Source organism: Mastigoproctus giganteus, chromosome 4 (assembly GCF_048544385.1).
Source record: "Mastigoproctus giganteus isolate SK-2022 chromosome 4, ASM4854438v1, whole genome shotgun sequence".
In the NCBI taxonomy this organism is placed as follows: domain Eukaryota; kingdom Metazoa; phylum Arthropoda; class Arachnida; order Uropygi; family Thelyphonidae; genus Mastigoproctus; species Mastigoproctus giganteus.
Genome location: NC_143578.1, coordinates 131,639,182 through 131,653,721, shown reverse-complemented (window position 1 = coordinate 131,653,721; position 14,540 = coordinate 131,639,182). Strand labels below are relative to the sequence as shown.

At 38.5% G+C, this 14,540-nt stretch overlaps 1 protein-coding gene across 5 annotated transcripts in view; it reads left to right on the top strand.

Moving 5' to 3' along the window:
• Positions 1-14,540, top strand: part of Pi3K21B (phosphatidylinositol 3-kinase regulatory subunit alpha) — a 519,263-nt gene that overhangs the window by 186,589 nt on the left and 318,134 nt on the right. For all 5 annotated transcript variants that reach the window (XM_090372927.1, XM_090372928.1, XM_090372924.1 and 2 more), the window contains exon 7: positions 2,588-2,668. In XM_090372927.1, the coding sequence (XP_090229053.1) occupies positions 2,588-2,668 (81 nt within the window). The remainder of the gene's footprint in view (positions 1-2,587; positions 2,669-14,540) is intronic.

Below are 14,540 nucleotides of genomic sequence, written 5' to 3'. Positions count from 1 at the left end.
CAAAGTACTGCATATGGGTAGAAGTAACCCCAGAGAAATGTACCAACTGTGTGGTACTACATTTAAGGTGGTAGAAAATGAAAAAGACCTGGGAGTAATTGTGCAGTCAGATCTGAAGTTTTCTGAGCAATGCAGACAGGCTGCCAGGGAAGGTCATGGGGTTTGTCAATGATATATAGGAATTTTGCTAGCAGGGAAAAGGAGGTGATTGTCCATTTGTATAAGGCAATGGTCAGGCCACGCCTTGAGTACTGCGTACAGGTCTGGAGGCCTCATTTTTGGAAGGATGTAGATTTGCTTGAGCGTGTACAGAGAAGGGCAACAAGATTGGTGAGGGGAATGAAGGGTTGCTCTTACCAAGAGAGGCTTAAGTTCTGCAAATTGCAGTGGCTGGAGACTAGGCACCTGTGCGGTGATCTGATTGAGGTATATAAGGCCTTGAATGGGTTGAGCATGCTGAATTCTGATGGGATCCTTCCACTCAGATTATGAACCTAAGGGGGCATAAATTGAAATTAAGAAAAGACAGATGTAGAATAGATGTGTGGAAATTTGCCTTTAGCCAGTGGTTGGTTAATTGCTGGAACAGACTTACTTCCATCTGTCGTTGTGGAAGTTGATATGTTAAATAAATTTAAGGAGGAACTGGACAGGCATTTGGAGGGAATGGTGTGATTTTTTTTTTTTTTTTTTTTTGGCTGATGCTGCATAAGCTCATACACTTGCTTTTTTGCATCACATGCCACTACTAATTCTGTCCTTTCAGTGTACTTCTTAGGCTGATAAAATTTTAGGGCAGAAGCCTCAAACTATGATATATGATCGGTGTGGTTGCATCATTACCGCATAGTTGAATTTAAAGACAAACTGAAGTTTGTATGTTAGGCATCAGTATTAGAACATCTCATATTGGGAAATCCTTTACAATAAGTTGCCTTCCTTGTGTACTTCGAATAAGTAACACTTCCAATTAAATAAGGCTACTGTTACTTATTCTCAATTGGGTACCTGCACTGATACAGCATTGTTTCAAAGCTATTTAGCTTTATCAGTGGGCTGGTAGGTATCCAAAGATATAAGAGCTGATGACCCAGTTATGATTTATTTACACAATACGAGAATTGCCAAAAGGTGTACTTCTTAGACTAATAAAATTTTAAGGCAGAAAGCCTCAAACTATTTAAAATTCAATCTATTGCATTGATTGACTAAACAATAATAGTTTGAGTACACAGTGTTAAATTTTTGCACTAAACAATAATGATAATGCACTAAACAATAATAACATGCAAACTTTGGTTTGTCTTTAAATTCAGCTATGTAGTAATGATAAAATTGCATTAAATGTCATAGTTTGAATTAAATATTATTTTATTATAATTTAAATATAATCATATTTGGAGACCCATTAGAGATTCTTCACCCAGTAGCACTATTCAGGAAACAAGTTTTTTTTAACTAAATTGACATGAATTGACTTCACAAAAATAGTTTTCATTACTTCTCAATGAAAATAAAGAAATAAATATTTTACAGTAGAGTTATATATATATTTACTGCAAAATATAGATATTTGTTTCAGGTAAGAACCTACCAGATGATATTATGAAAGAAGTAGGAATTGATGTATAGTGGTACTTGGTTGAAAAACTGATAAATGCACAAAAAAGCTGGTCATTTATGCTTGGCATTTTAACAATTCCTTGTAGCAATGCTGAGTTTGAGAGAATATTCAGTCAAGTGAGAAAAAACAAACTCTAAGTTCTAAACTTTTTGTTTTAATGTCAGTATTGTTATAACAATGGTATTGCTTTTTTGAAGAGGGCAATGTATGCAAGTATCCTTCCTTGAAACAGTCATAATCGGCCGATGTTTAATGAATAATCCAAACAGAAACTTCCTTAAACTAATTTGAAAGTATACTGTTCTGCCAAAGAATCCTGTGGCTGTATTTTAATATAAAATGTGTTTGTTTTTCAGTGAACTTTAAAAATTTTCCTACTTTTTTCTGAAAAATTTTCTGTCATCCTGTTTTTCTCCTGCTTGCAGTGCCTGATCTCCATCTTTTCAAAAGCAGAAAGTTGGCATTCATTTAATGTTAAAATTAAGAATCTAATTACAAAATCTCAATATAAAATTAATTTTTGCTTATATTTAAGTATATTGAATGATGTACTAAATGTATTATCCACATTTAGAATTTAGAAAACGTTTTTGAAAGAGTGTCAAGAAATAAAGAAAATAATATGCAGGATAAACAACAAAAGATTACTATATTAAAAATTGAGTGTTCATCCAAGGGTTTTCCTTCTAATATTCATCTAAGAGCATCCAATAACATTATATGCACCACTTCTCCTGATCTTAACAGCGTGAAATGCTTTCTGGATGAGCTTAAGTATTTTATGTTATTTATTTATAATTATTAATGTAGTCCAAATAACTAATTTGTGAGTTAATTATTTTTTCATCTAAGCTTAGTATTTATGAAAAATAAGATTAACTCAGTCTTTAGGCAAAAAGTTGTAATTTGTGTAATAAATTATTGTGAACATCATTCAATCTTTAAGCTCTTTTATTATTTTAGAATATTGGCATTAAAGATGAATTTCATCAGAAAGTTATCTTAATCTGTGTTGATGAGCTTTGTCAGCGTAATAACTTCAATGTAAGTATTTATTTTGTGGTTTTGTTTTTCTGCTATAGTTTGTAAATTGACAATAAAATATGAAGTGGTAAAATACCACTTCATATTTTATTCTATTTTAGTGTTAAACAAGAAGAAAAAGGTTTATTAAAAGAACTAATAATAAAGATTGCACAACTAGAAAGCTAAATATAAAATTGGTAGTAATTTTATGCAAAACTGCTTTGTATGTTGCCGATTTAGACTGTTTTTTTTTTTTTTTAATGCAAACATTCTAGTCTAGAGTATAAATTTTGAATGAAATTTACAGAATTATTGGCAGAAAGTACTTTTTTTTTGTTTTTATTGTTGTTATTGTCATTCTTTGCCCTCTCAGCATTATTAGTAGACCTTTGCAGCCTTATGCAGCTTTGTTCCACAAACACATAGTTCACAATGCATATGTTTCTAATTTATTGCAACAAGACTATCTAATTGCTACATTCAATGTTTATATCATACTTGGTTATAGTATTCTGTGATTATTTAACCCTTTATGTAAAAGGCTTTCTATATGTGTAATAGAAAGACAATGTGGATTAAATATGCATTGTTTTTTGTAAGTTGTGTTTTTGAGAGAGAGAGAGAGAGAGACTTATGCATAAAAAAAGCCTAGATTTATGTATACATCTTGCTCTAAAAGAAATTAGCATTAGTAGAGGCACACGATGCAAGAAAGCAAGCTTATGCAGCATCAGACAAAAAAAAAAAAAAAAGCTCTGATTTCACTCCTCCATTCATTCCAAATACCTGTCCAGCTCAGCCTTAAACTTATTTAGGCTTTAACTTCCAGAACAAAAGATGGAAGTCTGTTCCACCAATCAACTACACGATGGCTAAAGGCAAACATCTATCCTACAGCTGTCTTTCCTCAGTTTGAATTTATGCCCTCTCAGGTGATTATTCTGAGCAAGAGGAAGAATCCCATCAGCATTGAGCTCAAACCATTCAAGGCTTTATACACCTCAATCAGATCACCTCGCAGGTGCCTACTCTCCAGACACTGTAATCTGAAAAACTTAAGCCCTTCTCTGTACTCGTTCCAACAGCTCTACATCCTTCTTAAAATGAGGTCTCCAGACCTACAGGTCTCAAGGTGTGGCCTGACCATCGCCTTATACAAGAAGATAATCACCTCCTTATCCCTGCTATAAAAATTCGTGTATATCATTCACAAGACACTATGAGCTACTCTTGCAGACCGTGTGCACTGCTCAGAAAACTTCATATCTGCCTACACAATTACCCCAGGTCCTTTTCATTCTCTACCACTATACTAGTACTGTACTTGTCAGTATAGTACCACAGAGTTGATACGTTACTCTGGGGATTACTGTTTCCCATATGTAGTACTTTACATTTGTTAATGTTAAACTTCATTTGCCACCTCTCAGCATATCTGCTCAACTTTTCTAGATCCTGTTGCAGCAACATACTGTCATTAATGTCATTAACAACTCTGCCAACATTCGTATCGTCTGCAAACTTGGACATTAAACCTGATATACCATCATCAATATCATTTATAAATACAGAAAACAACAATGGACCCAACACTGAACCCTGAGGGACTCCACTAATAACATTAGTCCACGAAGAGCAGTGTCCATTGATTAACACTCTCTGTCTTCTCCCACTCAATCGCCCCTTTATCCATAGCAGCAATTTGCCTCCAATGCTGCACTGCTCCAATTTGTGCTTGTTTGTTATTTGGTTTTTAGGAGCATTAGCAACTAACGCCATATTGCTCCGGGGATATGCGGTGGACATTTCCTGACCTTCCCGCATCCTCCTTATTTGGTGGTCACGGGCTCGAACCCCGGTCTGATCAAGAAGCGTGTGCTACGCACTGCTGCTCCTGCCCACCTGGCTACGGAGGCGCCCTTCCATGTGCAACAATATCAAAAGCCTTTCTAAGATCCAAGTATATGATATCAAAGTTATTCCCTGCATCCAATTGCTTTGTGACCACATAATAGTATCCAGTCAAATTGGTCAAACAAGACTTCCCCTTATCAAACCCATGCTGTGTCCAAGCTATAACTGAAGTCTTTTCTAGATGATCCTGCAGTACTTCTTTAACTAGTGCCTCCGTTAATTTCTGAAACATGAGCTGTTAGAAGTTAAACTAACAGCTCTATAATTACTTGTGTTGCCCTTTGATCCTCCTTTGTGAATTGGGGTCACATTTGCACATCTCCAGTCCATGGGTACCTGCCCCGGGTCCAAGGAAGCTCTCATAATTATGGCTAAGGGTTTGCTTACTTCCTTTGCTGCCTCCTTTAATATAACTGGATAGATCTCATCCACCCCAGGTGCCTTTCTTATGTTTATCTTCAACTATTTCTCCTCCACTTCCCTCTCAGTTATTACAAAATCATCTAGCTCACTGCCAGAGTTTAGTTCACCTCTGACATTCCCCACCCTGAGTAACTCCTCATGTGTGAATGTAGATGCAAAATACTCATTTAGTTTGTTAGCCACCTGAGCAGGATCATCAACAGTTGAACCATCGATATCTAGTGTACGAATCTGATTCATCCCCTTCCTTCTAGAGTTTACATAAGTAAAGAACTCTTTGCTGTTTTTCTTTGCATCCTTTGCCAAAGATTTCTCATAATCTGTCTAACCTACTTTGTGACTTGGCTACAGATCAGCCTATATCTATCATAGGCTTCCATGTCACCATTAATTTATATGTAACCCATGCATTTTTCTTCTCTGCCACATCTCATTAGTTCATCTGACATCCATTTAGGCCTAAACCTTGAACAATATTTCTTAGTTGGTATGTAAACCCTAGTAGCTTCGAAGATTAATTCTTTGATTGCTTGCCATTTTGAATTTGCTGTTGGTAACATCATCAGTTGGTCCCACTGTATAGAATTTAAATACTCTCTCACACCATCTTAGTCGCGTTTACGAAAGCAAAATCCCTTCCCTTTACTCCTGATGATAGTTACCTCCTTGAGTAAATCCCACTTCAGCACACTGTGATCACTGCCACCTAGTGGTTCCTTTATATGCAGATTCTTATTGCATGAAGAATCACTGCTGATAATCAGATCGAGAGTATTACTCCCTCTAGTTGCCTCCAGAACATGCTGATGTAGAAAACAATCATCCAATAAATCCCCAAAGGCTTTGCTAGTGTGTGATTGACCAACCCACAAATTCCAGTCAATATCCAGGAAATTAAAATTCCCCATTATAAGACTTTCTGATTTGCTGGCTCACTCTATTTCCCTGTACAGTTTTTTTTTATTATACTCATCAGAGTCATTAAGCCTATAACACACTCCTACTCTCAATTTTGATCTCCCAGTGCTTATGTCACACCAAACTGACTCGACACTGCACTGTCCAGCGATGTCGATTGGCTGTAACTCCTTGGATATTATGTGTTTCTTAATTAATAGCATAACCCCTCCTCCCTTCCTATCCTGTCTATCCTTCCTGTACATATTGTACTCCCCAAATTCCAGTTCTGCATTCCTTATATCTGTGTGACACCACATCTCTGATGACCCAACAATATTAGCCTTTGATGTTTTGACCAACACATCAAATTCATCAAATTTATTTACCAAACTCCTAGCATAGGTGTACAAGCAAGTATACATGCAACTGTTACTATTCTTAGCTACTCTAACACAACCCATGTGTTTTCTTGTACTGCAATGACTCCTAGCAGTCTCTGAAATCCCCTGCATCTTGTTTTCCATGCTGCTGCTCATTCCAATATAAGCAGTGCAAGGATCACTTTCACGTCTGCCAGTGGCTATTGTTAATCTATTAGTCTGTGTATCCCCCCCCCCCCAAATCTAGCAGTTTTCCGACCCAACTAACACTGCCTTGATAGCATCAGCAAATATTCTTGCACCCTTTCTGTTTAAGTGTATCTCATCCCTGTAGAAGCAGTCTCTCCTGTTGATAAGTACAGGCCAGGCTGGGAAATATTCTACCTCTTGAGCCCTGCACAATCCCTCCAGAGCCGAATTGATCGACAAGGCTCTCATCGTGTCTGGACTGAATTGCAGACACTTTCAAATTCAACCCTAATTCATGGCTTTTTTTCAACAGTGACCTGCACTTGTTTAGTAATTTCGCCGGTCTCCTACTCTTAATATCATTAGTGCCATCACCTTTTGAGCCCTTAAAAGATATCTTCTCTGCAACGTCATCAACCTTTGTCCCTGGCTGACATATGCTGGTCCCGTTCCAACTATCCTTTTTACACACTGTGTACCCCATTTCCCTGACAATAGAGCCACCGACTACTAGTTCCTGTGGGACCAGCGCATTCTGCCTTGGGGGTTGCTGCAGTGTTGCATGATGTTGAAGTGCAAGCTCTGGTGTTGATGTGGGCATCTGAGAGCTTGATGGATCCCTCAATTTAGTTCCTTTGAGGGCATCCACCCTGTCCTTCAAGCTCTCATATAGGCCCATAACAACACTGAGATGTTGCCTGATTTCCTCACCCTCCTTACATCGTGCACACACAAACATTCTCCTTGGCAATATCATGTCCCTTACCCGATTGCTCCAGAAACATCAAGCAAGCAGTGTATTTTAAAAGGCTGTGATTCAGAGGGCAATTGTCCGTCTCAGTTCTCCCCTGAGCCACAGCACTCCCATTACCTTGAGCCTTTTGCTTTGCTGCTCTGGTCTGAGTCATGATTTAGATTTAATCTCAGTAAAATTCAATTTCAATACAAAATTATAACCCTAAACTTATATCCCAATGCAGTTATAACACTATACTTATTTTTTCTTTTTTTTTCAGCATAGAGTATTATCTCCGAGTGTCGCTATATAACTTCCGTATCAAGTTATGTATTAATCAATACTTTTCCGTTTGTAACATTATTATTTAATATTAAATATTAATATTAAAGAGTTAAAAATGGCAAAAATATTTTAAAAACCTTAGTATATTTTTACAAGAACAAATTTAAATATTCTTACCAAAGAAAAAGAAAATGAACTTGCATGTTAACACAACAAACCAGTTTTTTCTCTAGGTGTCAGGAATGAATCTTTTTTTCAGAGAGAATTTGTAACTAGAGGAATATCTTACTATATCAATTGAAAAGTATTTGTTTGATGTAAGCATTGAAGTTGAGCAGAACATGAAATGACATTGGTTAACTTACTAAGATCGGCACTTACATAAATGTCCTTTTCAAACAGCAAGGTAGGACAAGATGCCATCGCGATATGCCTTGTCTAGAGTCCACAGGTCGATGTTGATGTTGAGAGAGTTGAGTGTGTCCAGAGTCACATTAGGGAAGTGTGTCTTGAAATTCTGTAACCACAGGAGCCTTGAGCACAGGGAGGGGGTACTACGGAGATGTCTGCCTGGCAAACACCAACCACCCGTGTTCCCGATGCTGATGTGATCCTGCTTAGCTGAGCACAGATGAAGGAATGATTTTATTTTTAGCACATGGGCTCTGTGGACTTTGGGCGTATATTGCAGGTTGCAGCAGAGAGTAGATTTAGATGTTGTGTAGATCTGGTGCGACCACAAGTTGGCCCACTTCAGCACCCAGAATTTGAGGCCCTATAGTTTCCTGAGGGTGGTGCCACCAACCAAACTTCCACGGCATAGGAGAGTACACTACAGAAGCAAGTTGCAAGGTATTTGTTGATTATTTGCTTATTGTGCGTTTTGCACAGATCAATTTTCATTCCCCAGAATGCTCTCAGGGCTTTGGAATACTGAGCTTGGATTTGTTTTTTATAGGTGAGGTTGGCATCAAGGATTACTCCTAGTTTGACACTGTCTGTGGGAATCAGAACATTTCCTGCCAATTCTGGAAGTAGAGAAGATGCAGTATCAGTAGAAGTCATCCGACTTGGCGTAAAGATGAGATAGTTTGACTTCTCCGGATTGACTGACAGGACAAAAAATTTAGCATACTTACAGAATGTATTTAGGTAGCTGTTTACAGATTCAGAGGTGGTTTGTCTTTCTTGTGAGTCACCAACATGGCGTTTGCATGGCAAGTAGCAAACAATGTCATCAGCATACGATAGGAAAGCTGGAATTTGATCCATTTGTGGAACGAATATTGCTGCAAATAACAAGGCTGAGAGAGAACCACCTCGTGGGATCCCTACTTTGACCCTTTTAGTGACTGTAATGCCATCGCCTTTGAAGTGAAGCATTCTCCTAGATAGCAAATTATTGAGGATCTCGAGCATATTTCCGGATATCCCATAGATTCTCTCAAGTAAGGCAAGAAGGGGTGTTATTTGGACTGAACCGAAAGCAGATTTCATGTCCAGAAAAATGGTGTGAAGATCTTTGTTGTCATTCCAGGTGCAAAGTATTTTCTGTGATAATGACTGTAGGCAGGTTACAGTAGATCTGTTAGACATGGCATAATGGTTATGTTCTGGCCTATGCGCAAAGATTGCGAGTGCTACATCATTATAGATGCACTTCTTGAGGCATTTCAGGAAGGGAGAGGCAGTTGATATTGGCCTGAAGTCAGCTGGTATTTTCGCACGAGGCTTTGTCAGAATTGCCCATGACTGTATGATAACCAGCTTGAAGGCACCTGTGCAAATTTGAGTACTTTGTTGTAGAGTTGAGTGAGCTCTTTGCTGATGAAATAAGAAGCAATTTTTAGACAAAAAAGAGGTATTGCGTCAATTCCTATGGTGGACTTGTCAGGTAGTGAATTTATTATTTTTTTATTAGTTGTTCTTCGGAAATTTCTGTATTACTAGAAGGTAAAGAAATGTTAAACGCTTCGTTCCAAAATATGCTTCAGACACATGGTGATCTCGCTTAAAATGCAGCACATGCTCACACCATTCCTGGACATCTACAGATAGAGGGGGTGCAAGTATGACTAGTGGACCACACATGTTTTCTCCTGGATAGCCGGTCATTCATGAAATTGTCAATAGCAAATTGTTTACTCTTCTGGAAATCCATCCTTGCTTTGGAAAATTTGGCATATGACTCTTGTGAATGCGACTTCTTGTAAGAGGCATGGGCTGCCTGTTTTTCCCTAAAGGCCTTGGTCAGGATGTCATTCCACCATGGCTTTGAGTGGGGACTAAGGATGCAAGTTTTGGACATTGCAGACCTTGCAATGAATTCCATCCATCTCGAAAGCCAGTAGGCATCCTCATTTATGTTACGCTCAGCCAGTATGCTCCATGGGTAAAGTTTGGAAAAGGGTAGTAACTTTTCCAATGTATGTATTTTGGATTGTATACTCTCCTGACAGTGTTTGTAGTTTGTACTTGTGTACGTTCATCCTTAGGTGCCTGTAGAGATATCATCACAGCAATCGGAATGTGATCGGACGGGAGGAAGTTCTCAGTTATGGTCAGGGTTTCCTTTACTAAACAGTTTGAGAAGATGCGCTGCAGGGTGGCATCGCCGTGTGAGGGAGGAACATGAATAAGACTAATGCCCATTTCCGACATGTTCAATGACAGAGTATCTAGGAGCTTCTTTGTGGCCGGCAGTGGAAGGTTAAAGTCTCCGAGGATGATGAGCTTTTGCCGATGATTGATTGTGGATGACAGCCATGCTGTCAGATTAAGGACAGAATCTTCAGAAACCGGTGGAGGGAAATAAACGGCACACACAGAGATCGACAAACCAGCAATTCGGAACTCCTTTGACAGATTGCTACACCGCCACCTCATGCCTTCACCTCAACATTTGAGGTGAAGGCAGCAATTTCCATTTCATCTCTGAGCCAGGTTTCAATCAGAATGACGAAGTCGTACTCTGCGCAGGAAAGCAAATCAAGTAGGCCATCTAGTTTGTTTTTGACACTCCTGATGTTTTGTTGGAAACATCGAATTTTTACTTCGACAGAAGGTTGTACTATGATGAGATTACTCTTGAAACAGTATTTGCTTTTCACATAATGATCTGTAATCTCGTCCCGGGATCGATGTTGCGTTCAATGTGCCCTCTTACTGGATATTCTAACTGGAATGCGACCGGTCCAATGTTTGCTCGTCATCTCCACGTTAGACATCTATAAGTTGCACCCGCTCTCAGATATAATTTGCGAGACTCTGCTAGAGAGGATAGGTAGCTATGCTGGTGTAGTTATGCATTGTTGTGGAATGCATAACTACACGTTATGCATTTGGGCTTGATAAGTTCTTGGTCTTTGGTGTCCCATAGTATGGCATTACGAATAGACCTCTGGGCCCGTATTCAGCATTGAGGTATTGTTGGTAATTAGGCCCATCAATCTGAATCCTAAAGGAAGCATAAGATGGATGCTTTGTATTGATTTTGAACCGGGTATGCCTAGTTCCATCAACAATGCCTGAATTTCTTCAACTTTTGTCAACGGATCCAGCATGCTAAAGAAGATATTTGCATGAGCATTTCTGGGGCTTGGCAATCTCATATTTTGAGACTAGTATTAACTACTCTCGTGCCAATCAAGGTGGTTTTGCTGTTTCTGGAATACCGTTGGCATGGGGATGCTTGCGTTGGTTGAGGTCCAGGCATCTGGTCTTGCTGTGCTCCATTCATGTCAGAGTTCCGTTTCGTTGACTCTAGCATGGCGCTATAGGCGCTGTCTTTAGAGAGTGTAACTATATCCGTTTCGGGTAGTAGCGATGACTCAGGTGTGGGGGATGGGCGTTCCAGTGAGCCAGGACAAGGGAGCCTAGTGTTCACGGGCAAGAGACCTTGTAGTAGGCTCAAGGACTTTCGTTGATAATCTTCAAGCTGGCTCAGATGTTCCCTTAGCGAGCTATTTTCTGAATACAGTTTTCTTAGGATGCCTTCAATAGTTTCAAGTTTCTCAGTGTTACCCATGCAAAAATCGCAGCTGACTTGAGCCTGTGATTCCGTTTGAGAACAATTATCAGTAACCCCAGGCAAAAACTTGCTGTTCGTAGCTGGTTCACTGAGAGTGGAATTGATATGTGTGGTGATGTCATTAACAACATTCAGCATTCTAGAGGGAGAGACTGTGGGGGAGGGAGGCAAGTGCACTAAGGGAGCAGCCAATATGTGAGCTGTATCTGACGAATCCCTATTTTGCTTGCGGCAGAGTGCACATCTCCATTTTGATTTCCTAAGTTGTGCAGTCTGTTTTAGATCTTTTATGCCACTACAAAAAAAATGCAAAAAAGAAGCTGGCATGATAATGATGAACATTTTATTAGGCAGTCGGAAAGTTTTTCGCAGCTCGAGCATGGTTGCATATTTTTTGACAGCATTGTACCCAAAATTCACTAAACATTACATGGAGAGATATGCCAAGGTTGCTGACAAAGTAAAAGCAGAGTACTTACTGACCAAGGAATGTTCCTTCAGGCTAGAGTTAAGTAGGGTGGTGAAGAGCTGACTGCTTACTTTTTGCAGTATGTGGGCTCCAACGGGTAAATGAATACACACTGTACTCACAATGGCGAACAACAAGGTCCAATTCAACTTTAGCAATTCTGCCAGGAAATCCGAAATTACTGGACAAAATAGTAGCAAAAAGCACTTCGATACTCACTCCTCACAAACTGTGAATATAGATCTAAGACGTTAGATGAAAATTAAGATGGTTACACTAGTTTCAGAAACTAAAGCAATTGAAGTAAGCAGAGTGTGTAAATAACCCGACCCGAACAATCACATATCAAAATAGTAATAGATATTAAAATATAAAATATCATATCAAAATATAATAGTAATAGAGGGCATGTGTTGCAAGAAAGCAAGCATATGAGCTTATGTAGCATCAGCCAAAAAAAAAAAAAAAAAAAATTCATGCACCCATCCCCTCTAAAATGTTGTCCAGGTTCCTCCTTGAATTTACTTGAGCTATCAACTTCCACAATGACAGATGGAAGTTTGTTCCAACAATTAACCACTCGCTGGCTAAAGGCAAATTTACACACATCTATTCTAGAACTATCTTTCCTCAGTTTGAATTTATGTCCCCTTAGGTTCTTGCTTTCTTGCATTATTTGCCATTACAACTATTACTACTACTACCTCACTCTCACTTATAATTTTTTTTTTTTTAAAAGAATTATACTTAGAACCATGCCGACCGGGCTAGCTGGGTGGGTAAAGTGCCTGCCTGTCAACCCAAAGGTCGTGGGTTCGATTCCCGCCTCGGGCTTGGATCAAAGTACTGCAAAAACCTTGGGAGGTGCATTATGGCCACAGAAGCCTATGCGCCAACAACTACCAAAAAAAAAAAAAAAAAAAACTTAGAACCATTACAAATATGCCTAAGAAAACTAAAAAAGTCTGGATAATATTTATTAAACCATGATACAACACCTAAATTCTTATTCTCTGTCTTTACTATCCTATATAATAAAATTTTTTCTAAATAACTTATATTCTTCCACATGGCAGCATGCAGTTGTCCTTGCATTTCCCAAACCTGGAAAAGATCATCCTTATACATCTGTGAGAGCTGTTCAGTAAAGAATGATCATAATTTTTCATGGACAACCATATGTGGCACTTTCTGTTTCTAGCTGAGCTCTGGAATTTAATACCAAACTAAGCTGAATCAATTGCTATCAACATACCTGTGTATCATGCCTCTAAAAGAATGTGTCTGTAGTTTTATTTGAAAGGTTTTTTTTTTTTTTTTTTTTTTACTTTTTATTATTATTATTTTTAAGAACCGTTTTTCTCTCTCGTTTGGTTGCAGTGTAAGAGATTATATTTCTGCACTATATTTGTCTAAAGAGTAAGACATTTCAAGTTCTATAAGTTAAGGCCATCATAGCTAGTGGTTAGACATGACAGTAAGTACTACTCTTGTATGATCATTAAATACAACGCTGTTTTTTATATTCTCCTTTTTGTAAATTCCTCTGACCTGCATCACTGTTTTAGAATTGAAATGGAGAATTTACAAGGGCTGTTCAATAAAGAATGATTGTATTTTTTCATGAACAACCGTACCACTTTCTATTTTTAGATAAGCTGCAGAATTTAAGAGCAAACCAAGCTGCATCACAACTTTTGCTCTTTTTTTTTTTTATGTTCGTTTTTTATTGACTCGTGTGCACACGTGACACCATGCACACAAGCCAACTGCACAGTTAGCTCGTGTGCAAGGTGTAACTTTGGTGATCAGTCAAGGTGATGCTTTTTCAGTTTCGCTTAGGTAACAATGGACATGACATGCTAGGAACAGTATCCTGCTCTCAAATTTTGTTTCCGTCTCAAGAAAACATCAGCTGAAGCATATGAAATGTTAAAGTATTTATGGTGAATTTGTGCTTGCTTATAGGACAGCTCACAGGTTGTTTATAATGTTTAAAGATGGATTTGATTCAATTACAAAAATTGTCTATCCTGGAGCTCCAACCACTTCTGTCACACAGAAATTATAAACAATGTTTCTCTAATTGTGAGAGACAGATCATCGTATAACAGTAAGGCAACTGGCAGAGATGTAGAGAATATCAATAGGGAGCAAGCACGATATTCTTCATGGCCATTTTCATACGACATATTTGTGAACGCTGAGCTCTAAGACTACTCACACCTGTGAATCGCATGGAGCTAGTTTGCATGGAGTTTTGTCAGCAGTTGGAGACCGAAGATGGTGAACTTCTGCACAAGGTCATAGTGGCAGATGAGACATGGCTTCAACATTTTGATGCAGGGAGCAAGCAACGAAACTGTTTGGAAGTCTACGTAATAAAAAACTAACAAAAAAAGAGCAAAAGTTGTGGCTTCTGCAGGAAAGGTTATGGTCCCTTTTTGTCCCTTTTTTTTTTTACATTCAAGGAATGGTTTAACAGCATGTGGTGCCGTGCCCTGTAATTGTTATAGACCTTACTACAGACTCTGCTTTACACTTTGTGGGATCACATTTGTCAC